Source organism: Phoxinus phoxinus (genome assembly GCF_949152265.1).
Source record: "Phoxinus phoxinus genome assembly, chromosome: 19".
Classification (NCBI taxonomy): Eukaryota; Metazoa; Chordata; class Actinopteri; order Cypriniformes; family Leuciscidae; genus Phoxinus; species Phoxinus phoxinus.
The window spans coordinates 25,730,440-25,757,364 of record NC_136894.1 but is presented as its reverse complement, the minus strand read 5'-3'; the positions used below and the strand labels follow the sequence as shown (position 1 = coordinate 25,757,364).

General features: G+C 39.5%; 5 protein-coding genes across 5 annotated transcripts; 3 read left to right on the top strand and 2 right to left on the bottom strand.

The window, feature by feature from the left end:
• Window positions 1–3,984: 3,984 nt before the first annotated feature.
• On the bottom strand, window positions 3,985–7,496 carry psmb8a (proteasome 20S subunit beta 8A). Its single transcript, XM_079591808.1, has 6 exons — window positions 6,930–7,496; window positions 6,290–6,431; window positions 6,009–6,120; window positions 4,942–5,071; window positions 4,500–4,704; window positions 3,985–4,230 (listed from the first exon to the last, which is right to left on the bottom strand). The coding sequence occupies exons 1-6, from the start codon at window positions 7,068–7,070 to the stop codon at window positions 4,142–4,144; spliced, it is 819 nt and encodes a 272-aa protein (XP_079447934.1). The 5' UTR covers window positions 7,071–7,496; the 3' UTR covers window positions 3,985–4,141.
• Window positions 7,497–7,892: 396 nt separating this feature from the next.
• On the bottom strand, window positions 7,893–12,875 carry psmb13a (proteasome 20S subunit beta 13a). The gene is made up of 8 exons (XM_079591737.1): window positions 12,751–12,875; window positions 12,337–12,430; window positions 11,425–11,522; window positions 10,801–10,941; window positions 10,540–10,655; window positions 10,017–10,075; window positions 9,208–9,359; window positions 7,893–8,329 (listed from the first exon to the last, which is right to left on the bottom strand). The coding sequence occupies exons 1-8, from the start codon at window positions 12,810–12,812 to the stop codon at window positions 8,212–8,214; spliced, it is 840 nt and encodes a 279-aa protein (XP_079447863.1). The 5' UTR covers window positions 12,813–12,875; the 3' UTR covers window positions 7,893–8,211.
• Window positions 12,876–12,879: 4 nt separating this feature from the next.
• Window positions 12,880–14,996, top strand: psmb12 (proteasome 20S subunit beta 12; the record flags this gene model as incomplete). Its single annotated transcript, XM_079591738.1, has 6 exons — window positions 12,880–13,008; window positions 13,679–13,749; window positions 13,821–13,952; window positions 14,030–14,159; window positions 14,502–14,646; window positions 14,740–14,996. 6 exons carry the CDS (start codon window positions 12,880–12,882, stop codon window positions 14,865–14,867), a joined length of 735 nt encoding a protein of 244 aa, XP_079447864.1. The 3' UTR covers window positions 14,868–14,996.
• A 913-nt stretch (window positions 14,997–15,909) lies between these two features.
• Window positions 15,910–18,569, top strand: psmb9a (proteasome 20S subunit beta 9a). Its single transcript, XM_079591568.1, has 6 exons — window positions 15,910–16,243; window positions 16,494–16,561; window positions 16,822–16,953; window positions 17,099–17,228; window positions 17,368–17,509; window positions 17,969–18,569. Exons 1-6 carry the CDS (start codon window positions 16,187–16,189, stop codon window positions 18,094–18,096), a joined length of 657 nt encoding a protein of 218 aa, XP_079447694.1. The 5' UTR covers window positions 15,910–16,186; the 3' UTR covers window positions 18,097–18,569.
• A 226-nt stretch (window positions 18,570–18,795) lies between these two features.
• Window positions 18,796–23,282, top strand: tap2a (transporter associated with antigen processing, subunit type a). The gene is made up of 11 exons (XM_079591567.1): window positions 18,796–19,499; window positions 19,591–19,705; window positions 19,780–19,910; window positions 20,028–20,233; window positions 20,336–20,533; window positions 20,648–20,776; window positions 20,919–21,107; window positions 21,420–21,593; window positions 21,715–21,874; window positions 22,334–22,470; window positions 22,589–23,282. The coding sequence occupies exons 1-11, from the start codon at window positions 18,995–18,997 to the stop codon at window positions 22,826–22,828; spliced, it is 2,184 nt and encodes a 727-aa protein (XP_079447693.1). The 5' UTR covers window positions 18,796–18,994; the 3' UTR covers window positions 22,829–23,282.
• The last annotated feature ends 3,643 nt before the right edge of the window (window positions 23,283–26,925 follow it).

Sequence of the window (26,925 nt, the reverse complement as noted above, 5' to 3'; positions counted from 1 at the left end):
TTGAGAGTACCGACTCCGAGCACTTCTCTCGTTATGATAAAGCGTGTGAGAGGTTACTCGAGTTGGTGACTCGTGCAGTGGCCAGATTACAGCTAGACTGTCCTCCTTGAGGATCTCCATGACGTTAACTCGTGCATGGGGAAAACCTTATTCTTTGTGCCCTTGACGTCAATTTATTAGACTATCATGGGGGCATGTGCATACGATGATGCGCCAGTCCGAAGAGACGCTCGCTGGCTATCTCTTCTCTGTGGCTCATCGTCATTTAAGGAGTCAGCACTCCCCACCAAGCCGTGTATAATGTCATCCACGCTGGTGGGGGTCAGACTGGTGCTGCTCTGCACACTATGGCAGTGTTGCAGACGTACCAGGCTGATCTGATTTAAAAAAAGAGGGCTCAAAAGCAGAGTGTGGCGAGTTGCGTTCCCCCTCGTAATGACTGGGGACCGGTTTGTCGCGCTCAGCAGCCTCATAATATACCAGAGACAGAAATCCTGAGTTTTTTGTCCCAGGTCTGTGGGGGTGTGCCCCTCCGGGATAGGGCATGTAAAATACATCAATCAGCTCCTACCTGACACCCTCACGAAACCACTGTTACATCCCTGCCACCTTTGGTGATTCAGGGGGTAGCGGTGTCCAGCGAAATGTTGAAGGTTCTGTTGTTTCCTGTTATCGCCCAGGACACAGAACATTTAACATTCCCCCAATTCGAAGTATTAAATTTGGTACCCTTTAAGAGACTTTGGCAGTGTGAAAGCTACTGCCGAGTATCTCTTTTTGTGTCCTAAAGACAGTAAAAGGAATATGTTGCCCTCCTCGTTTTAACGGTGTGTTCCCACTACCATAAAACAGAAGTAGGCGCATCTGCTGTCACAAGAAAGAAATGGGGGACTGCGTCTGTTTTTAGATCTTTGAGGCTTGAACCGTTCCGTCAGAACGCTCAAGTTCAAGATGCTAACTATCAAGTAGATCGTGTTGCAAATTCAACATCATGATTGGATCTTCACGGTCGATCTTAAAGACGCATATTTTCACATAGAAATATTGCCACAACACAGGAAGTTCCCGAGGTTTGCTTTTGGGGGCGAAGCCTACCAATATCGGGTTCTTCCATTCGACCTAGCCATGTTACATAGACGATTGACTGATACTGGCACAGTCTCAGGAGCTTGCGCTTTCGACATCAATATCGATCCACGCTTCTCTCTATGGGGTTGAGTTGCAACGCTAAGAAGAGCGTTCACTCTCCAACGTGCTTGGGGTTTAAATGGGACTCTGTCACCATCGGGGGCACAACTGTCCCCCGCTTGTCAAGACCATTTTTTAACACCCTAAAGCAACATCTGGCTAGGTCAGGATAGGTCTCATGGCAGCTGCGTCCACAGGGATCCCTCTGGGCCTTTTGCACATGAGACCACTTCATTTGTGGCTCAAATTCCCCAAGGGCAAATAGAGGCAAGAGCACGCATTGGGTGCTTTGTGTCCTTTCTAAAAATCCATGTTTATGGTAAGTCACGCGCTGAACGCTTTGTGTACTTTCTAAAATCCATGTTTATGGTAAGGGTTACGCGCTGTAGCTTCGTTCCCTTTCTACGTGGTTCAGACCCCGGTTCCTCACCTTGGGTCCCACTCTTGGTGCGTCTTCTCGTCGCATAATGCTAACGACAGACGCCTGCCTGTCGGCCTGGGTAGCGGTCTTAAGTGATCGTCCAGCCCAAGGGTTTGGGGAGGCATCATCTTGACTAGCAAATCAATTGCCTCAAGTTGATGAAATATGTATTTCTGGCCCTGAAATACTTTCTCCCTCAGTTGAGAGGCTGTCATGTCCTAGGCTGTCATGTCCTAGTGCTAGAGCAGCAGCCTCTTACTTAAAATCACCAGGGAGGTCTACACTCACGCAATCTGTACAGAATAGTGAGGCAGATTTTCTCTGGGCCCAGGAAAAGTTCCTGTCACTCAGGGCAGTGTACATTTCCAGGGCATCTGAATGTGGGAGCAAATTTACTGTCCGGACAGAAATTACCAATGGGGGAGTGGAAATTCCACCCAGATGTAGTAAAACAGATCTGGATCAGATTTTATGAAGCGGAGGTGGACCTCTTCGCCGCCCAGCGGACAGCGCAATGTCTCCTCTTCTCTCTGAGTCACCCAGCCCCCTGGGTCTGGATGCGATTGCGCACACATGGCCCAAAATGCGCCTGTATGCGTTTCCTCCAGTGGCTCTGCTCCCAGGAGTTCTAGCCAGAGTTCGCCAGCAAGGGTCTTGCCTCTTACTGATAGCGCTGCGTTGGCCGAACAGAGTATGGTTCTTGGAGATATTTCTCTCCTCAACGGCTCGCCATGGGCGATTCTGGAGAGGAGGGATCTTCTCAGGCGGAGGGTACGATATTCCATCCCAGGCCCAACCTGTGGAATCTTCATGTTTGGCCCCTGATGGGTACCAACTGAGGGACACTGGGCTTTCGCCTGCCGTTATTGGGACCATTCTAAGTGTTAGGACTCCCTCCACTAGGAAGAGTTATGCCAACAAATGGGGTGTCTTTGAAAGGTGGTGTGTTGTACATAATGCAGATCCGGTCAACTGCCAGATTGCTTCAGTTCTGGATTTCCTGCAGGAAAAATTATCAACAGGTACATGCCCCGCCACTCTCAAGGTTTATGTGGTCGCTCTTTGGCTTGCCACGCCTTGGTTGACGGGGTGCCACTCGGGAGACATCCTCTGCTCGCTCGCTTCAATATTGGGGCCAGATGACTGAGGCCTCCCGTAAGAACCAAAGATCCCTTCGTGGGACTTAGCAATAGTCCTAGAGGGTCTGGTTGAGACCCCCTTTTTAACCTCTAGAGTCAGCGTCTGATAAACTTCTGACCATAAAGATGTTTTTTTCTTATGGCTATAACCTCTCTAAAAAGAATCGGGCACATGCAGGCTCTGTCAATATCGCCACCCTGCTTAGACTTTGCCCCAGGAATGGTGAAAGTGATTTTGCATCCTCATCCTGATTACCTGCCTAAGGTACCATTCTCGGCTGTACATCCGGTCACTCTAGAGGCCTTCTGCCTTCCACCGTTCACAACGCTGGAGCGGGAGAGATCTCACAGACTGTGTCCAGTCCGTGCCCTTCAGGCCTACGTCCACCGCACTAGCCAGTGGCGTAAGTCAGAGCAACTATTCGTTTGTTATGGGGGCAGCAACAGAGGTGCTGCCGCCACTAAACAGACCATGTCACATTGGGTCAGGGATGCTATTGCTCTTGCCTATGAGGCGCGCGGCCAAGCTTCGCCAACGGGTCTAAGGGCTCACTCCACCAGAGGGGTCGCCTCCTCTGCTGCCTTGGCAAGAGGTGCCCCCTTGCAGTTTGTTTGTGATGCGGCAGGCTGGTCCTCTCCGCACACATTCATAAGATTTTATAGTTTGGATGTTCATACCACTCCGGGCTCTCACGTCCTTGAGTCGACATCGCAAGCTAATGTCTAGGGCTTTCCTACGTTTCTTGTGAGCACACCTACACAGCCGTAGGGAGTCCAGACACCTTCAAGCACGGCGGCGTGGGTATTCTCGTTCCCAATGCGCTAAGCAGCGCAGCATCGATTGTAGCTTTCGAAAGGGAACTTCTCCGGTTACTTAACTGTAACCTTGTTCCCTGAGAAAGCGGAACGAGATGCTGCGCTACTTTGCCGTGCTGATGATGTCCCAGGACTGCTCTTCAGACAAAATATCCTGACGATGCACCTGCGGCTCATCTAATTATAGCCTCGCGTCGCGGGTGCGCGCCGTTGACGTCACCGACCAAGGCTATATTACTTCCGGTCGATTTCATCGACGTGTTTACACACTATATTCACAGCAGGTCACGATTAAAGACGTTCCCAATGCGCTAAGCAGCGCAGCATCTCGTTCCGCTTTCTCAGGGAACAAGGTTACAGTTAAGTAACCGGAGAAGTTATGTTGCTAATAAGCACAAGCACATATAAGTCCTGCAAAATAAGCAGATTAAGATAATTTATTTGCTATAAAAGGTAAGTATAGAAAATACAAATATTACAAAGAATGCACCAATTTTTTTAATTTTTTTTATTTGAGAAGAGTTTAATTGTGTCAGATATCATAATAAATCAGTGAGTTTTGCGAGATCATATGTGATCAGAACATTCCCTTCTTATAGCGGTGGATTAACTCAGACACGTCCTCCTTACACACCTTGATCCAGCCGTCCTCCTGCATGTGGTAAACTAGAAGAGAAAACATATGTGAAAACTAAATCTCTTAAACACAGAGCACATACACACATGCAACAACAATGAACATTAATGAATTAAGTAAATAATAATGTCTGACAGAAACACAAAAGTATTTTTGAGGATTAATGACAGATTTCTCCCAGCTTTAGGTTGAAACACAAAGGCACATTTCTGCAGGTAAATATGTTGTACCACCAAATGTATTTACTGTTAATGAAGTTTCAGTTTTATAGCATTTCGTAATACATTGCTGTACTTACGGTTGACCACACCACCAGAGTAAGCGTCTCTGTGTGTGGCGTGAGCGATACCACGCCGGCCCAGTTCATACGCCTCCTCCACAGTCATATCCTCACTATAACCACTGTCCACGATACCATACGCAAAACTGCTCCCACAGCCAGTGGAAAACATCCGGCCGGAGAGACGTGTGCCATTGTCATCCACATAGTACAGGCCTGGACCCTGATGTGAGGGAAAAGATCATATGATCAACTGGAGATTATGTGTGTGCATAATTGTTACACATGAGATCTTACCAAGAACTTTACAATAATATTATTTATTGTATTATTTTAAGTTGAATTTAATTGTATTGTATTGTATAATAGTATATGCTTAGACTGAGAACACCCTAAAAAAATGCACACAAAAAAACAACATTCACAAAGCCTGTCCTTTAAACACACAGACGTGATTCACCTGCTTGTCCCAGCCGCAGATCATGCTCCCCACAGACAGACCCATGCCTCTGTAACCCAGCATCATGTTGCACAGGAGTTTGGAGGCTGCAGACACTGAGATCCTCTCCTTGTTGCGTAGTTTGTAAAGTCTGTTTTAAAAATACACCATAAATTACCTTAGTTTTAAGGTAAAACTACATGTATTAATGAAGAATAGCTGTCAATAGTGGGATCAATATAATGGGTTGCATTTGAAAACGGCATTTTCAATTCCTGTACAATATAAGGTTAATATTTGATAGTTTTATAATGAACAGATCAAAATTTAAGCATTTATTTACAAGTCAAATCAAATAAAAACATTGATCAACATACATTTACAGACTACATCAAATATGATGACTTGATCTTCATGATGTTAAGTCGACATGCAAGAACCATTGAGATTTGACATTAGTCGGAATTTGAGCAGGGCCGTAGCTGGGGTCTCCAGGGCCCGGTGCAGATTGTTGTGTTGGGCCCGGAGGCCCGGAGCCGGAGGCTTTAGGATCGTCACCACCTTTCGCCCTGCCAGTGATGGCACAAACATTTGAGGTTTATGTCTGCATGTTTGATGTAGTCTGTTCATGCATGCATTGATCAGCGTTTTGATTTGATAGTGAATAAAGGCTTAAATTTAAATCTGTTCATTATACAAAATGTAGCTTAATACCTCAATGTCCTTTGGAGTTTAAAGTTTTTTGATCCCATTAACTTTCATTGTATGGAAAATAAAACAACTAAAACATTCTTCAAAATACCCTTTGTATGTTCAGCAAAAGAAAGACTGTCATACAGGTTTGGAACAACATGAGGGTGAGTAAATTATGACAGAATTTACATTTTTGGGTGAACTATCCATTTCAATCTTTACTAATGCACTGATTACTTTCACATGATGTGAATAGTATAGTTTTAAAGTCCGTTCTTCTAATAATCTTTAACCAAGGCTTTAGACAGTCCATTTTCTGACACAGCTGAACACAAACTGGTAACTTCATCCTGCGAGCAGATGCTCATCCCCTTCAGAAGCATGCTGAGACAGACCTGCACTCTTTAGCCAGCAGTCTCTCCCAGTACTGACAGTCTGCAGCGCTGCCGGACATGGTGCCCAGCAGGTAAGGGTTGATCTCAATCACTTTATCAACATCCTGTGATGCTGCAACACATTGGGAGAAACATCATGATATGGCAGATACATACATGACTGACATGATGTTCACAACTGTTGTGTTTTACTCTGAATCCTGTTATCAACATGAATTGCGTGCAAATCAGCTTGCTATAAGGAAGTGTTTTATACTCTTCAATGATGTATGGATGCTTACCGATGTATTTTCCAGCTGATGCTCTGGAGTCAACAGCCACGATGACTCCATGACGGAACTTAAATGCCAGGGTTGTGGTGCCATGATTCAGATCTATGGAAACGCCATCCTCACAACTGCATGATTTCAGAAACGTAGAGGGCTGATGGGAACACAATATGTTACAGTGCATATGTTTTATATATATATATATATATGTGTGTGTGTGTGTGTGTGTGTGTGTGTGTGTACTATTTTCAGCAGTTGTGTAGCAGTTTATAGGTAATTAAATTATATATATATAATTATATAAATTATTGAATGTTTTTGCTGTTGCTGAGAGTCTGCCCCCTGTGTTTCAATAAGCAAATTTATCTGGGAGATAGGAGAAACATATTCTTGACTTATAAGCAAATAAAAAATATTAAAAATGTCGTTTTAATTACATATAACCTGCTACACAACTGCTCAAAATAGTCAAAATAGGGTTTATATAGCGATATTTTGGGATTAATAATCTGTCATGCTATGTTTCAGTGCAATCTCATGCTTCTTCCATTTTCACACAAAATGTTTATTTTTATGTTGCCTTAGCGTAACGCCGTTATAATTTGCCTCTAGGATTTAGTAATGGATTTACTTTGATGATAAAGTTACTTACGTCGACTCCGACAGGTACCGCGAATTCCTGGCATTTGGTCCCAAAACTATAGTGATTTGACCGGTCGAGAAAATGCGTTTGCTTAAAGACGAACTGTGACGCGGAATTATATTTATACCCACTTACATCCAAAAGAGCCATTTCTTTTTATAAAGAAAGAGCAATTAAAGTAAATAAAACAGTAAAAGCGAAATGAGCTAACGTATTTTACACGAAGGAAATATGATTCTCTACGGAAGACAATGATTTCGAAACCGAAAGATTTAGAGAAACTGTTTTACAAGTAACGTTAGTTTCGATTACGACTAGAATATATAGCCTATATGTTTAAAAAATATATACATATCCGAATATAGCATCTGTACAATGTGTTCTTCTATTTGCTTCTGTTGTTTACAAGTATTTGATATAAACTTGTTAATTTTGTGATTCTTTGAGGAAAGGGTTCTGTACACTGCTGACCAATAGGAGCACGAGTCCTTCAGCGTCATCAGTCTCTATATAGATTAATCCGATGCAGGTTAAACAGGTAACATTGCTACGGTAGCCTAAATACGGAAACAAGTCTGGACTCACCCGATTCCAAAACGCATCATAGAGATGGGTTGTGTTAGCGGATTGCCTGAAGCTGCAGAGCAAACTATAGGCCCAATTATAAAAATGTGAAATGTGCCTAATGAACTGACACTATTGAATTTGTCCTTAAAGTCTTATTGGTTTTCTAGTCACAACCAGTAGGCCTATATAACCAAATGTCAAAACAAAGGCCATTGATTGACATTTTTCCACTATTTTTTTTAAAATATATTCTTTAAGTTGCTGCATATTAAATATTTCAAAATAAGTTACAAAAATGTAACACAAGGACTAAGGCCTGTTTATAATTTGCAACATATTTAGGCATACACAGTAGCCTAATATAAATATACATTTTGTTTTGAAAGATGTTTTTTTAAATATATTAAAGCATATAAAATAACCAACATTAATTGCACAAAATATAATTTAAATGTCTTTGTTGCATTATTTACCAAATTTTGTTATGTTTACTAAAACTTTGTGCTTATAAAACAATAAAAAAAAACATATTGTTCAGTTCATATGCTGGAAAGTGTATTTTATTGATGATTATTTTTTTGACTCTCTGCCACTTGCACAGTCCACTAAGAATTAAGTAAGAGAATAAAAATCTTTTACAGCAAAATCTAACATCAAAACAGTAACTGAGTTGAAAGGATCCCTCTTCCAGATCACATTAAGACATCACAGTGTATTTCTTGGCTCAACTGGATCCAGTTTCCATCATTTGAACTTTCTCATGCACCAACTCCAGCTCCAGCTGAGTCACGGTTTTAGTTAGAACTGGTGTTGAACCGGGCTTATACTTATACTTTGCCTGTCTGTAAAAGAAAGATAGATATAGATCAATATGTTACCAATATAAGGCATTAGATAGAATTAACACAAACTTTGAATATGCACAAGTGCTGTGACATATTAAAGGTCCCGTTCTTTGTGATTCCATTTTTTAAACTTTGTGTAATGTGTGTAATGTTGCTGTTAGAGCATAAATAATACCTATAAAATTATAAAGCTCAAAGTTCAATGCCAAACGAGATATTTGATTCAGAAGTCCCCTTTCAAAGCCTACACCGAATGGCCGGTTTGGACTATACATCCCTCTACTTCCTGCTTTACTGACATCACTAGAACAGTTTTTTGACTAACCTCCGCCCACAGGAATACACAAAAAAAGGGCGCGTGGTCTTGTTGTGCTCCTACAGAGAAGAGGAAAGTTGCGTTTTTAAGAGTGTGTTTGTCACCATGTCGTCAAGACGCTGTTATTTTCATCCCGGAGTCAAACCATCTTACAATAACACTGAGCGCATGCATCTCCACTATGGTAAGAGGCGTGACCTTTCCGGGCAAAGTGCGCTAAGGCTAAGCTGCTGTCGAATCACAACACAGGGTTCCTTGTGCCTTGTGCCAGTGAACCGCTGGCACAATCAGAACTCGTTACGTATTTCTGAAGGAGGGACTTCATAGAAATAAAGAAGTAATCAGCTCGTTTTTAGGAAAATGAAAACAGCGGTATACAGATAAGTAAATTTTGTGAAAAATACCGTTTTTTTTTACATGCGAAACATGAATACATGTTATATTGCACACTGTAAACACAATCAAAGCTTCAAAAACACACGAAAAACGGGACCTTTAAAGTAAAAAAATTTAATTACGTAAAAAGTAATAATGTGTGACCTGTGTTGTGTTGTCTTACCTCTTAAAGTTATATGGGGACTCTTTGTGAGGTCTGATATAGTCCACCCCCTCTTTTGTAATGACACACAGGTCTATGTTGTTGCCTGATCCCAGGTCGCTCATGATGCCTGCATGGACGGCATCACTTACCAGTGCCTTGGCCTCCTCTAGCTAAAGGTGAGACATACATATTTCAGGCATTAAAAAAAGGACAAATAAGGTTTATCCTAAATGTCTTTTGCAGATAATCTTTTGCTGTAAATTTCAAGGACAAAAAATTAAGTAAAATTGTGACATAATATTGAATAAAGTGAGTAATTTTAACCTAAACCCTTTCAGTTTATAGAAGAACTGTTAACTAATAAAAATAACTAATAACATAAACCTATACAAATGTTGAGTTGTCATACATGGTAAATGTCAAAACACATTTAAACAGCCCAGTCAGATGGAGAGCTACATTGTTGTTCTATAATCTGTGAGACATGGTCCTTATATTTAGAAGCAAAACACAGACCTCAACACTTGGTACACACACACAAAAAAAGATAAAGGGTGACAATCAATGGCTAATTTTGGTGTAAAACAAACTGCAGGTACTGCCAAACAAGTTAGAGAACTTGACAAAAAAGCACTGGAAACTGATAAATGCAACCTTATTAATTACTCATGCTCCAGCCCAGTACATGCTGGGAACATCTGAGTCGTGTAAACTTTAGTAGATTTTAATATATTCAAATTTGTGTATACATAGCGCAAGGTTTTCTACACTACTTTGGAATCAATACTTGAGAACTTAACATAAGCAGGTTCAAAAAGGCAACTTACATCCATGTTTGCTTTGAATCTGTCCTCCAGTATCCCCATTGCAGCCAGATTACCAGATCCTAAAAACACAGAAACATAGCGCCCATTAGTTCTCTTGAGAAATGATATGTGCACAAATATTTTAACATTCAAAGATCAGCTGATGAAGACTAGCCATTTGAAAGTTAGATAAATATATACACTCTTAAAAATAAAGGTTCCAAATAGGGTTTGGAATCACTTTAGGTTCCCCAAAGAACCTTTCAGCGATCAGTTCTTAAAACAGCCTCTTTTTTTTTCAAAGGACAAAACTCAAAAGAATATCTTTTCATTAGAACTTTTGTGCAATCGACAGGTTCCATGGATGTTAAAGGTTCTTCATGGAACTATTTATGCCAATAATGATTATTTTATGTTTAATTAAGAGTGTAATACACTATTTTTGATCTAAAAGAAGTGCATAATCATCTGAATTAACACATTCATCAGATACTGTATTTAAGATATATAATTTTTTATCATCAATTGGATCTCACATACATACCCATGGCTAGATACGGCACCTTGTCCATGCTCCCATAAGGGCCAACAGTGAACAGGTGACTGCCAGTGCAGTCAACACCCCCTAAAATTAGATGAGCTCCGATCATACCTCGATACCTGAGGAACAGCACAAGCAATTAAACATTATTGTTTATAGTAACCACACATAAAACAGCCTAATGTTTCTATAGTACAAACAAACATACATGATCAAACAATGTATCTGTGATAACAGGTGAAGATGATAATACACTGCACACACCTGAAGAGCATGTCTTGTAGTATGTTGACTGCCATGATGACTCTTGGGTTCCTGCCGCTGTTCATAGAGAATATGGTGAGGTTTGATGACAGCATATCTGTCGTCTTCTCTGTGTCCGCTGCTGTTCCTGCTCCGCAACAACTAACAAATATAAAATGGTTACATTTTACAATAAGGTTCCAAGGTTATAAGGTTACACTAAGGTACAATATTGATAATATAATAGGTACAACATTAATTAATGACTTATAAACTAACAATGAGCAATATATTTTGCAGCATTTATTAACCTTAGTTAATAAAAAAAGGTTCACGTTCAAATTTTCATTTATAGTCCATTACCTAATGTTAACAGATACAACATTTGACCTTAAATGTTTTAGTGCATAAACATTTTAGAGAGATTTACATGAACTAAGAATAATAAATGCTGCATATTTTTCATTATTGGTTCATGTCAACTAATGTTAATGAATGAACCCCTATTGTAAAGTGTTACTATTTTTTTTTTTTTTTTACTGATTATAAATAATGTACATTTTACATTTAAAAAAATGAAAAGCCCATAGATAAACCCTTTTTTATAACTGGTTAAATGGATCTTTAATCCCAACTGTTACTTACTATATGTTAGGTGCAATGTAGTGAATCTTGGCACACTTTTTATCTGCAACTACCTCTGAAGAAGTGGCTCTTGTGTCTGCTCCCAGAACCACACCATCCTACACACACACACACACACACACACACACACACACACACACACACACACACACACTAGTTTAGCTTGTCAGAAATATCTATATGAAATTATTACATTCTCGTAAAAAAAAAAGGTACAAAGCTGTCACTGGGGCGGTAGCCTTTCAAAAGGTACACCCAAGTCTGGGTTAGATAATTTTTGAGATTTAAAAACATTTGTGAGATTTAGTCACCCGAAACAGTCTATAGAAAAAAATGATGACTGTATTGAATATCAAAGTTTTTGGCCACAGTTGTCAGGGATTTGTGGACACATTCATGTTTTTAGATTTGTGGAATAAAAGTTATATATTTTTTTTTTTAAGTAAAAGATTACAGTAAATTAGACCCTTGGGGTAAGATGACCCGATTTGGCACAGAAGGCTCCAAGTGGCATGTTAATGTTATTATTTTAAATACCCCCTTAATATACCCAGGTAGAGGGCCAATCATGCTGTAAGATGGCATATTTGAATAATAATAAAAAAAAAATCCTGTAACAACAAAAATTGCAAATGTTTCTATTTATTTCCTATAATAACAGATTGGCTGATGCATCATCATCCTGCACATGCTAAATGCACCTGCTTATATCTAAATATATTGGGATTTAAAAGTAAATGCATATTGTACATTGGCATCTTTCCCCATGTCACCCTACCTCCAACGAACATATTGGTACCAAAAGTGTACACATATTAATACCTAAATGTTTCATATGGAACCTTTTTACATGGTACCATCCCAGTGACATCTTTTGTACCATTTTTTCTGTATGCTTTAATTTCTAATTACCTTATAAACCACTCCAGCAATGGTGGTGCCTGTTTTCATGGGTTTTGGAGCCTTGATTTTCCCCTCTTCTGAACCATTCTCCAGTACAATATTTCTAAATGGAGGAGGAGGAGATTTGTGTAGCTACACGATAGTGCAATGAATCGAGCAGGTCAAGTCAGGATATATAGGCCTACTTTTAAAAAGTTTTACAGAATGTATTTGATCTGTGAATATAACAATAAACTCGATTGTAAAAAAAAACACTGTACGTTTTCATTTTGAGGGAAAAAGACACGAATGAGATCTGAACATATACTTTCACTTTTGTTCCGTCACCGTGAAACAATGATAATGATAATGCAAGGTATATTTTCTACATTTCACGCACAGTATTATCATATTTTTACTGTGTGAAGCCTAATTTCTTCTTACCTTGTGGAATTTTCGAAGTTAAAACCAGGCAGAGCAGGGTCGAGGACGCAAGAAAGTGCCATGTCCAAAATCTACTCGGGAACTGTTCGCTTCGTGTAATGCGCCTCGCGAGCACTAGGTTTGCTTCAGATGAGCGTGTACATTACATTCACAGTCGAGCGACTCGTAGACGAGATATTTATCCACAATCTGTATGTCGAGTTTATAATAATGGAGAGGCATAATTCATACTCACAAGTAAAAGGTGTCAGCACTGGCGTAAGTTGGCTATTTGTCATGTTTTTAAATTACTTAAGCCTTTGCAGCTTGTTGTTTGAAAAGCTGACGCGAAATTGACTTTTAAATATGCTAACGTTACGCGTCGGAGGCAGGTGATGTTTATTTGATCGTTTGAGACAATGTTATGAAATAATCGTTTAAATATAACGTTATAATGTTATTTTTCTGTGTAGTTGTGAATGTGCAGTTTAAGTATAATGTAGCTCAAAGTTACTTTCGCTTTCGTGGGTGGATATTGTGGCATAATTCATTCGTCAAGGCGATCGAGGGACATCTTAAAATATCAACTTCCATTTGGAGAGATGAGATCTAAAGTTTTAATTATGGATTGTCGCAAATTCCCACTTAGCTTAGGCTACTTATTTAAAACAATGGTAGAACATGTTGTAGGTCAGTTTCCCCTCTCGATTCATTTTCTATTTGACCACAGATGTCACTAAATCTCACCTAAACTCAATTTGAGTGCTATGCCTTTTATATTTTGATTTAACTGCATTTGTGAGAATTATAAGACCTGAACATTTAATGAGGTTAAAAGTTAATACATTTATAATTTTCATATATGTAGCATTTTATATTAATGATACTTTTTTCAAAATGATATAATGAATTACTTAACTAATTCATGATTTTATTATGAATTGGTTAGACCACCATTCTTGCTGTTACATTCAATGGAGGAGTTATCATTGGGTCTGACTCCAGAGCTTCTATGGGAGAGTGAGTATTTTCCAACAATTTGTTCATTGTCCTATTACACACAATTACAGCTCTCTTAACTATATCCACAGGTCTTATGTGTCTTCCAAAACCATCAACAAGCTGATCCAGGTGCATGATAAAATATTCTGCTGCATAGCTGGATCACTGGCAGATGCACAAGCTGTTACCAAAATGGCCAAATTCCAGCTGTCTTTTCACAGGTCTGTTCATTTCTGTAGCAAGAAAGGCTGAGCTATTAAGTTTTGTCCGTGGCTGTAAAATTTCTAAATGTCTTTAGTATTCAGATGGAATCTCCTCCCTTGGTGAAAGCTGCAGCATCCATTATGAGGGAACTTTGCTATAACAATAAGGAAGAGCTGCAGGCAGGCTTCATCACAGCGGGCTGGGACAGGAAAAAGGGACCACAGGTGATGCTCTGCTGAACACAAACTAAGAATATTGACAAGGACAAAGGATTTGAATAAAGTTCAGCATCACAGTCACATGTGGCTCTCAAATGCTCTCAAAGTTGCTGTAGGCATGCAAATAAATAAAAATAATAAAGAGAGAAATATAATACTAACAGCACAGTTTGCATTGAGAAATATTAGTTGGTGTGGAAATAATTAGAACTATGTTACACAATGGCAATGTAAAGCAAAATAAAGCATTTAAAGCACAGCAAAATTATTGCTTTTATTGTCTGTTTGTCTGTCTCAACAATGCAGATGCATAACATTCTCTTTTGCAAATGTTTTGCCTTTCTACAGATATACGTAGTGTCTATGGGAGGAATGCTACTCAGTCAGCCTTTCACCATCGGTGGATCTGGCAGCACATACATCTATGGTTATGTGGATGCCAAATTCAAACCTGACATGAGTTTAGAAGAGGCTACACAGTTTTCCACTAATGGTACAGTAGAATTGCAATGTTTATTGACATTTATTTGTATTGTGAATAAAACAATGTTTTAAGAGTTAATGGCTAATGTTTGTGTCTTCACAGCTTTGGCTCTGGCTATGGGTCGGGACAATGTTAGCGGTGGTGTGGTTCACCTGGTTGTCATCACTGAGGCAGGAGCCAAGCATATAGTTGTTCCAGGAGATAAACTGCCCAAGTTCCACGACGAATAGAACACGATACGACCAAACTGGACAGTTCTACAAATATCACTACTTTGTGATTGCGTGCAGATTTATGATTTTGCTGAAGCTTATTTTCCACACAACCTTTGTTATTCATAATAAATTTGGAAAGTGTTATGTTCAGTGTGATGTCCCTTCTTACATACAAAACATACATTATTATGTCCGTTTCAGATTACGTTTTGGTCATAGAAATATGGATATTCAATCATAAGAATGTCCACACAAACTATACAAAATGGCAAAGAGTGCTTTCAGAAAAGAAAGTGGATGAAATGATCTATTATGCCTCCATCTTTCCTGAATCGGAGACTTGGAAGGGCCCATCTATTTATTTAGGAAATTTATTTACCTATAGAAGATTCTTTCAGTCTTTAACCAAATATTTTGAAGAAAACACAAAAAATTACAACTGGCTTTTGTGTTTAAGTAAATACAGCAGAGCAGAATTAGTACCTTAAAATCAAGCCTTGAATTGAAAATATTAAGCATTTTCTACATTTGAATTCAAATTGTGTAGAAATAATAATACTAATTTTGATCTATTTGCAAATATTAGGGTTGTTTGTGATATTTACGATGATTCTCAGTTCTCAATACCAAAGTAGGGAAAATACATATTTATAAATCTAAGTAAATTTTAAAGCCATAAAATTAAGTAAACATTGACTTAATTTAATGACAAGGGTGTTTCCAGTGTGCACTGGTGCATAAATCATTCATATGGTTGCATTTTTTCTGTTTTGATTGTTTTCAGCTGTAGTAAGGAGTAGTTTTGAGACATCTGTAGTTTCATTTCAATTCAAAATATCCCATTTGTACTCATAAATGATCCATTGATTGTTGCAATTAGTGTAGAAAGTGAAGGGTCTGTGTGTCCGAAAAAGATGCTTCACAGTGACAAAACTTAATTGCCCCAAATGCGAAAAAGTATAGTAAATGGGTGCAATGGAGGATTAGTTTAAGTTTAATTATATGCCTAAAAATACTTAATAGGCAACCATGTTTTTTCCAAGTATCCTGACTTTTTAATGTGGTCGTTTATACAGTATAGGCCTACTCTAAGTCATAGGCTTGCTTCAGTGTGCACAAAGGGAAGTTCTTTCTTTCACTTTCTGTTAGACAGAAAATGGAGGAATAATGTTGTAGGCACCTTCAAATACTGCAAGTACTACACAACAAAGTATATTTTTTGGGAATTCAATTGATTCGCTTCGTTAGAGGTGTGCAGAGCTATCGAGAGTCGAGTCTCTTCCGGCGTCAGGCACAGGCAGGTTTGCGCAGGTAGTTGCTTTCATCCATTCAAAATGTCGGAGGAATTGTTTCCAGAACCAGGATGGCTATCTGAAGAAGTCAAAACCGGGGTAAGCTATCGCCTCATAAGCTTAAAAATCTAAAACGAGTAGTTATTCCAAGCTGCATAAGGATAACGTTTACATTTGAAAACTTTTTACGATAACAAGATTAGCTTATTGCGTCTGCACGCGTTAACCTTATTCATTATGTTAGGTAAGCGTCATTAAAAAAAATCAAGGCTTATATCTTTTTCTTAACATTAATGCAATTTTGCTTCTTTTTCTTTATTTCTTTCTCTCGCTCTTTATCAATTTAAAGACGACCATCATTGCGGTTACTTTTGACGGTGGAGTTGTTCTTGGCTCAGATTCGCGAGTGTCAGCGGGGTAAGACATTTGTGCTGTAGTTTATGTTTTGCGAAGCTGTAACCTATTACATTTCCACTGAATGTTTAAAACCATCACACAATAATTGAAAACGTATATGCTCACTGGAATCTTTCCAACACAATGCTTTGCAAAAACATAGATGGAGGTCATCATATCATAGCCTATCATAGATAATCAGTCATATTCAGTGAATATTTGAAATAAGATTCCTCTAACCCAGAACATTAAAATGCTGTTTCTTTGGGAATTGTTTTCAGGGAGACAGTGGTGAATCGTGTGATGAACAAGCTCTCCCTCCTCCATGACAAGATATATTGTGCTCTTTCTGGATCAGCAGCGGATGCTCAAACCATTGCTGAGATAGTCAACTACCAACTGGATGTGCACAGGTATTTATCACCAATGTCCTGTTATTCTCTATAACTTTAGATCACAAACTTACTGTTTGGCACATTGACAACCAGTATACCAAAGCAATGTGCTTCATAGATTTTCCAGTGTCTCATAAATCTGATGAATAATGTATCCTGGCAGCATTGAAGTGGAAGATGAACCACTCGTATGCTCTGCTGCTACTCTGGTGAAGAATATTTCATACAAATATAAAGAGGAACTATCAGCACATCTTATCGTTGCAGGGTGGGACAGGAAAGAAGGAGGACAGGTTAGACCATTTTGGTTGTATTACAAACTGATATATAGTAAACGTTGTGTATAGCAGGTCATTTTAAAATAAATTATAATTGTTAAATATTATGTTATTACTATTGTATATGTGGTCATGTATGCCTCATTCCAAACAGGTCTATGCAACACTGAATGGTTTGCTGACCAGACAGCCTTTTGCTATTGGTGGCTCTGGGAGTTTTTACATTCATGGGTTTGTGGACGCAGAGTACCGAAAAAATATGACAAAGAGGGAATGCCAAGAGTTTGTAGTAAATGGTAAGTTTGTGCAGTATACAAACAAACACATGAGAAATGTCATGTGCTGCATCCCAATTTGCCCACTACTACTGAAATGTCGGGGGATAATTTGTATAATAGCCTATATACAAATTATTAAAGTGCTAATTTTAGAGATGCAGATGGCAGATCAGTTAGTTTAAATTACTATCATAAATAAGGTAAAAATAGCAGAGGACTTTTGAAGTGCAAAAATACTATACCGTACTGATGTTGTGTTTAGAATTCTCCCTTTATCAATGTGCTGGATTCAACTCTAACATAACACTGATTGTAGATGGATATCTTTTTATTTTTCTCATAAAATCTCGATAACTAGTATTCAATGACTGTAAATATATTGATGAAGATCAGACCAACTGACAGGATTTATGTTACTTTCATAATCATAATCTCTCCAAATCAATGCATCTGTGTTCTCTCTCCCCCTCTCTTTAGCTCTCTCTCTGGCGATGGGTCGGGATGGCTCAAGTGGAGGCGTTGCATATGTTGTTTCCATTGATCAAGATGGAGCAGAAGAGAAGTGCGTTTTAGGAAATGAACTGCCCAAATTTTTTGATCAGTGAATTTAAGTGAATTCTTTGCTCTGAAACTAAAAACATCAACATGTATAATATTAACCTACTTTCATAGAGCAGGACAAAATACTGCATGAGATTGCTGAGTTGTTTTAATCAATTGTTTTGTTGAACCACTGTGTGAACATCTGTATTGATTTTGTCTCAATGTTTGATAATAAAACATATTAGAAATGTATATGCTTTCAAGTTAATTCTGACACCAACATTATTTGAGTCAAAAATGATATATTAGCAGCAATAATAGAAATACTTATGGACCTGTCTAGACAGAAAACTGAGCACAGCCTGTCTAAGGACTCCTTTGCTATGACTCATCATTTGCTAGGTAGAAATGAACAAGGCAGGTTGTATAGAGCATGGCTTCTTGGAAAAATGAGACATTTGTTGCATCTAAAAACGTACAGTAGCCTAACAAATAGACATATGAATACTAATAAAATAGCCTATTTATTGATTTGACTATAACGTTACAGCTGAAGTATTGTTTGATAATCCTTACGTTCACCTAACTGCATAATCTGAAGGTAGGCTAATTAAAAATCCAGAGGAACAACTGACTTGAGTAAAAAAAAAAAAAAAGATCGACAGAGGAAAGGTTAAAATGTGAACGCTTTTTTGTACAGCCATGAAAAGCCTTTTTGTAGTAGGCCTAACGTCATGTTGAAGGAAACCCCCTTATCCTGAGAAACTGAAAGTAAAAGGAAAATAATGTCGGTGACGGTGTCCTCAAAAGAGAAGACAACATCGCACTCTGTAGGAACGGGGCAAAACATTACAGAGAAGAAATATACCGAAAAGTTTCGTTTTGTTTTTTTGAAAATTTCTTAACGTTACGCGCTCGGGTTATACAGCGTCACCACGGCAACCGACTTACACGTGCAGCATGCAGAAAGTTTTGGTGTTCGCGTGTATTTTATGTGTTGATATAATAATAGTTTACACTCTGGACCTCGGAGTAACTATGCTAAAGTCTCGCACAAGAAATCTCGACCATAATCTATTACGCCAATGGGCTGAATCTGGACTGCGATGCACACTGCTGTACGCAGGATCTATGTTATCTAAAGATGCTGCAGGTCCATTAATAAGGAGATGGATTACAGTCCACTGTTTCATCGCTTCGGTGTATGAAACCGGACGCTTAGCGTTGTTTGACAACTATCGCCTTGATAAATTTAATATGTGGTTTGTCGGAACTGTCGCTGCTGCTTTAGCTTGTCTTTTTTGGGAGGTAATGCTGCCTGACACGAATGGAGGTAACGTTAACGGTAACGGTAAAGAGCGCAAACAGAGGGCTCGAGTCCTCTTCATCCGGGTCATCCGTTTATATAAACCAGACTACATAATATTGTTTGGAGCTTTTGTCTTTCTGGCCCTAGCCGTGCTATGTGAGCATTCCGTTGTATTTACTTAGTATATAAAATAAAAGTAGATTGTAAACCTGTTTTGTAAAGTTCCTTTTACGTGTTTTTTTTTTAGGTGAGATGTTCATCCCACTGTACACTGGAGAAGTGATCGACATATTGGGTTCTCATTACCAGTGGGATAACTTCAGATCAGCCATAATTCTTATGGGATTATTCTCATTGGGAAGGTTGGTATTTCAAATTATGTGTTTACAAAATGCCCATTTAGTATCTTAATGAACACTGTTTTTGTTATTCTCAGTTCTTTCAGTGCAGGTTGTCGTGGAGGCCTCTTCATGTGTGCCATCAACAGCTTCACTTGCAGAGTTAAGATGCAACTTTTTGGCTCCCTCGTCAGGCAGGACATTGGCTTCTTTGAAACCATCAAGACGGGTAGATAGATCTAATGCAATGTCTGGTGGTCTAAGGATGCAGACTTCAGTTATCATCAGTGCAATACCCTTTTTATATGGAGTCATAAATTGTTTCCACTGAATCTGTGTCTTTCAGGTGAAATCACATCTAGACTGTCCACAGACACTACTTTGATGAGCCGGGCTGTGGCCCTGAATGTCAATGTCCTTCTTCGGACCCTGATTAAGACCTTGGGCATGCTGTATCTGATGGTGAGCCTCTCGTGGAAGCTTACATTACTGATGCTGATGGAGACGCCACTGACAGGCTTACTGCAGAACATATATGACACGCATTATCAGGTATGGGGTTAACAAAAGTACCATGATGAATGAAGGGTAATCGTTTTTTTTGCCTATGAGAATCATATCATATTATATATTATGTTTTCATGCCCTTTTTAGAGGCTGTCAAAAGAAGTTCAGGACTCCATAGCACAATCCAATGAGACTGCTGGAGAGGCGGTGTCAGGCATCAGGACGGTAAAGAGTTTCAGGACAGAACTTGGTGAAGCCCATCGCTATGATGTCCGCTTGATGGAAACCCATAATCTAAAGACCCGACGGGGCACAGTCAGGGCGATTTACCTACTAGTTAGGCGGGTTAGTATGAGTTTACTTCTCATTTTGTTGTGCATGTGTGCTTATTTTCTTTGAAGCAAACTTGTTGATATGGAACTGCATACTGCATTGCTATGGATCTTTTCTGGTTTGCAGATGACAGAATTGGGAATGAAGGTGGCCATGCTTTACTATGGGAAACTCTTCATCCAATATGGACAGATGAGCACAGGGAATCTTGTCTCTTTCATCCTTTATCAACAAGACCTTGGAAAAAACATCAGGGTGTGTCTATGTTTATTTAAAAAAATACGTTTTTGTGGTGACACAGAGGGTATAGAAAAGTTGTATCATTTAAATCAGCAGTCCTCACAAAAGCATGTTTAAGGTAAAAGGATTCATAAATATTTATCCATCTCTATCACAGACTTTGATCTATATCTTTGGGGACATGCTGAACTCAGTGGGTGCGGCCGGTAAGGTGTTTGACTACCTGGACCGAAAGTCTGAAGTCAGTATTGATGGCAATTTGCAGCCCAGTGATCTGAAAGGACACGTCAGCTTTCAAAAGCTCTCCTTCTCGTATCCCAGAAGACCCGATCACAATGTGTTAAAGGTACACCTTTTGCTCTAAAGAATCACTTCACTTAGTCTTTGTCAAGGTTGATGAGGCAATTCATATGAACCTGTCCTAAAATATATTTTATTTCTTATATTTGTAATACTTTTTTCATAGCGTTTATAAACTGCATGAGTGCATAAGTTTGCAAATATGTTGTGTACGAGCTAATTCTCTCTAATACAAATGCAGTTGTTATTTATGAGCTATTCGGGATCTATAGAAGGTTTATCATATACTAGTAATATTTTTAAATAATTATTTTCAATAAATTATCTTAATTAAGCCTACCCTGTCATCTGTTTTCAGAACTTCTCTCTGGAGTTGAAGCCGGGTCAGATGACGGCTCTGGTGGGAGTGTCAGGTGGGGGGAAGAGCACCTGTGTGAGTCTGCTGGAGAGATTCTACCAGCCTCAACAGGGACACATTCTGTTAGATGGACAACCACTGCAGAACTACCAACACAAGTACTTGCACAGCAAGGTGAATACTTTCAAAAAACAAACACTTTACTGTCGTACTGCAGTTTAATTCCATACCACCTCTCTTCATACATACCAACAAGTCTATACTTACAACATATACTGTAAATAATCTCTCTCAGATAGCAATGGTGGGTCAGGAGCCTGTACTTTTCTCTGGCACCGTTCGAGACAACATTGCCTATGGTCTGCCTGGCTGCTCAATGGAGAGAGTAAAGGAGGCTGCCAGCAAAGCCAATGCCCATGCCTTCATCAGCAAACTGGAAAATGGCTACGACACAGGTAAAGTAACTACTATCACTTACCACTTTAATTCTCATATTTGTATCTCAGTGGCTAGGTCAACTGTTATTGGTCAGTTCCGATTAAAAAAAAAAAAAAAAAAAAAAAAAAAATATATTTTCCAATATCTGTGACCAACAGAATTGCTAGAATTCATAGCTTTTAGTTATACATTCAAAAATGATTTTCCTGAAAAAACTTTGCTGGTCCACTTGCTAGACCAGCACTAACCAGCGTAAACCAGGCTGGACTAGCATGCAAATACACTTCGTCTAAGATGGGCTTTACATTTAAAGTCATGTTAGAATTACTGATTATCAGCCATTCTGGATAGTTTTCTTTTGGATTTCTTTAATCACTCCATTTATGATTAGATAAGGAAGGTTTTAGATTTAAGCATGCAAAGGTGTTTTATTAAATGCAAAGTACACAGCCATCAAACAGTGCTTTCTCTGTCAGATGTGGGAGAGCGTGGTAACCTGCTCTCGGGAGGAGAGAAGCAGCGAATCGCTATCGCCAGAGCTCTGATCAGACGACCTCAGGTGCTCATACTGGACGAAGTGACTAGCTCTTTGGACACTGAAAGTGAACAAATGGTAAATAATATGGCTATTCATAATGAACACAAACACATATGTACATAAGCCTTCACAAATCCCTGCTTCCTTTAGTGCTGCTATCAAAAGATTTCTTATGTGTTTTATTATTCCACAGGTTCAACAGGCTCTGGCCTGCTGCCCCACTCAGACCTTGCTTGTGATCGCTCATAGGCTGAAGACCATTGAGAGGGCGGATCAGATTGTGTTGATTGACAGCGGGGAGGTGTTGGAGTTGGGCACACATGAGGAACTCATGAACAAGAAGGGAAGTTACTATAAACTTAGAGAAAGGCTCTTTAGTGATGATAACACAGTCGAAGACAAAGAGAAATCGGACACAGTAAAAATCGAATAGCCTGCCGCAGAAATATTGTACATTGTAATAAACAAACATGCCATTGTAAATAGATTCCTGTAAGGGCAAAAGTTGTGATACTGGCCTGTACATAAATCCAGTGATGATCATCAATCAAAATGTTTGATCAACAAACACTTTTGATAGTGTTCAATTTTGGATTTGTTGGAAGTTGTAATATTTAAATGTGAATAAATAATGGATTCTTGCTAATCTGCTTGTGACTGATTTTAATAGTAGTTTAATTCAAAGTTTAATTTGAGATTGCAGTGTATTATGGGTGCCTGGTATGAATAAATATACTGTATCTGCTCATGTGATGTGCTAAGATCACTTTAAACTATTATACTATGGTTTAAATCTATTGATATAGTGACTTGTTTTGTATTTGTTAAAAAGGAATCCTGTTCAGAGTTAGTATGGTTTTGTGAAACCATGTGAGTTTCACGAAGTGCCCAAGCTGCCAGTCCGGTTTACTGGCGCTCTGCCTGGTAGCAGCTATTTGTTATTGTAGTTACCCCGATTTGAATGTGCCGATGCAAAACACACACACACACACACACAGGTTGGGTTTTCATGTTTGTATGGGGACATTCCATAGACATCATAATTTTTATACTGTACAAACTATATTCTAGCCATCACAGAAAACTTTTTTTTGCATTTTAAAAAAACATCACTTGGTATGATTAAGAAGCTGTTTTCCTCATAGGGAGCAAACATCTCATTGCATGGATTGCATGGACAAGGATTTTGGATATTGGCAACTTTGTGGGGACATTTTGTCCCCGTAACGTTTAGTATACCTGAACCACACACAAATATAAATATATTACCGTTTTAAAGTTTTTAATAAGTGTTTGTGTCCAAACACAATATTATATAATAATATACAAATCTAAAGATCAGAAACTCAACTACCCAATCAGAGAACAGTCTGACCTCATTTTACCTCACTCATTCTCATTTCATTTCGTTATCACATAATCAAAGCTAACAATGCTCCATAAAATTGAAGTTTCATTGCTGTTATGACCCTTATGTTGAGCAACACATAGCTGCACATTGCTATAGATCGATATGCAGGTGAGAACCAAATGTTAGATTTTGATCTATTATTTTTACACTAGCTATGCGTTAGCTTAGTCACACACATTCTATTTTTATATCTAGCTGTGCAGCTCCCACAAGATCAACTATCAAACAAGTTAACCTGGTTTTGCTGGAAAGTTCCTATTGTTGTTCCACCTGGTACACATTCGTGTGTTTGGCTTGGTGTCTGGCTATACCTCGCTCATGCTGTAATCCCCCACCCCCTCATGCCAGCGGGACAGATATAACAAGATATGGTCTCCATTTTATAACGCTGCCAGCGCTTTACCTGCCTCAAAATGGCTGTCCTCATTTTTCGATTATGCATATGTATCTTTTTTCCTAAACTATGAAAGCATGTTCCTTGTGGTGATGGATTCTGGTTTAGATTAAAATTACATTAAAATGCAGGTTCAGTATATTCTTTGAGTAGACTTTGTCTCTAATATGCTTTATCATGAAATGTTATCATTTAAAATGGAATATGTAGGCTATTACCTTATTGCATTAAAATAATTTTACAAATCAAATTTCTATTACTTTACACACCAGGAAGGCAGAAAAATAAAGACAGTAATTTTCTCGGGATGCTTTAAATGATTGAAAGGGTTTTGGCCATGAACGAGTTAAAGTGTTTGCAGAATTGTACATGCCAGTGAAGGTGCACATTGGTTTCGGGAAACCACATGACTTTCACGAAATGCCAAGGTTGCCAGTCCAGTTTATCTGAGCTCTTATTGGCAGCACCATTTTGTGATTGCCGGCCATTTTGTGATCAGAAATAATAATTTGCTAAGTTCAGGTGAAAGTGAAAGGATCTCAACACATTCTCTTCAGTAAAGAGATCGAGGGCATGCATATGCACATATTCTTTCCTTTTCTTGAAATGTAGCAGTTTTTAAATGCGTATTGCTATAGAGATATTACAACCATACCACTATTTAATGTTTCTCTATTTAAAAAAAACAGCATTTGCTTTTAATTTCTTTCTAATTTGTGGTTTTGATAAATCAATTTAATTTCCCTCTGCATATTCAGAGTGCTGCTATAATTATAGATCACATTTGGGTTGATAGTTTTGTTGGAAAGCCCCGTTTGGTCTTGTTTTAGTAGTGGTTATGTCTCACTCATACCGTGTCCACAATTGTTTTATCACCCCCTATTGGAAAATATACTGTCACCAAGAAACAAGAAATGGTACAGTGATATGGCTTTCATTACAAGGCACTGCCTCAAAATGACTGCCATAGCATTTGCTGATATACAGGCAGATTATCTATCTTTAGAGTCTCTAATCCGTCAGTTGTGACACATGTATTTACCATTTTTATTTATCGATATTTCTGTTGGAATAAGAAAGTTAATTCTGTTAATTACTTGAACTTTTTTGAAATACACAACAGATAATACCGATTATCAGGATTTATTGCTTAAATGGAAGCTGAGTTAAATAACTTTTTTCAATATTATTTATTTTTTCTTTTGAACTATTTGCCTTTTGATGAAATATGTTAAAGAGAGTAACTGACAGGACACAAAAAGGAAGAAGGAAGAGTGATGAGATATTGTAATATGGCTGACAGGTTTTTAGTTACTTTTTAGTTTTGCCACAAACATGCTACAGAAAAAAACGAAAGAACAGCCGAAATAAATGATACAACAGCTCACTTTAGGTTAACTAAATAATTTTTAGTGTGCCGTGCAAAATTGCCCTAGTGCAAGAAAGTATACTTTATTGTATTTTAAATATATTCCCTTTTCAATAGTACTGTCACCATTATGTCCAGTTCCTATAGACTTTCAGTCATTCCTATAGAATTTCATCACCTGTGTTTCCCTGTCTGTTTCCCGCCACCAATCTGTTTCCATGTGGACACTGATCCTCTTCCTCACAGCTGCCTGTCATTTGTAATCCCCATCACAGTGTATTTAAGTTCCTGTCTGTTATCAGTTCAGTGTCAGGTATTGTTTGTGTTTTACATGCTGTCTCACCTGTTCCTGTGTATCCTGAGTTTACTTCATTAAAGAAAGTGCTAATTCTATTTTCATCTCCGTCATCCTTCCTACCAGTCGTGACAGAATACCGGACCCCACTATCCATTATAGTATGGATAATATCGACTTCATCGTCTTAGCTCAGAAGAGCAAGGATTTTTTGTCTTTCACCTCAAACTTCTTTTACCTTGCAGTCACCAGCCCCCGCGACGACGAAACCCTGAAGACCCTGTTCTGGATCGGGGCGAACTTCCACCACCCGATCAACCTCCCAGACACCTCTAACCTGAACTGGAAGGAGGCCCTCATCAGGTGTCTGGAGAGCGTCGCACCCTGATCCAGAACACAGCCAGACCCAGAGCCCGGATTACCACCCTCGACCACAGAGAACTCGTGAGCCACCTTCACCGCTGGTCCCGTCCAGCCCTGAGCCGCCTTCACCGCTGGTCCCGTCCAGCCCTGAGCCGCCTTCACCACTGGTCCCATCCAGCCCTGAGCCGCCTTCACCGCTGGTCCCGTCCAGCCCTGAGCCGCCTTCACCGCTGGTCTCGTCCATCCCTGAGCCTCCTTCACCGCTGGTCCCGCACAGCCCTGAGCCGCCTTCACCGCTGGTCCCATCCAGCCCTGAGCCGCCTTCACCGCTGGTCCCATCCAGCCCTGAGCCGCCTTCACCGCTGGTCTCGTCCATCCCTGAGCCTCCTTCACCGCTGGTCCCGTCCAGCCCTGAGCCACCTTCACCGCTGGTCCCGTCCAGCCCTGAGCCACCTTCACCGCTGGTCCCGTCCAGCCCTGAGCCGTCTTCACCGCTGATCCCGTCCAGCCCTGAGCCGCCTTCACCGCTGATCCCGTCCAGCCCTGAGCCGCCTTCACCGCTGGTCCCATCCAGCCCTGAGCCGCCTTCACCGCTGGTCCCATCCAGCCCTGAGCCGCCTTCACCGCTGGTCCCGCACAGCCCTGAGCCGCCTTCACCGCTGGTCCCGTCCATCCCTGAGCCGCCTTCACCGCTGGTC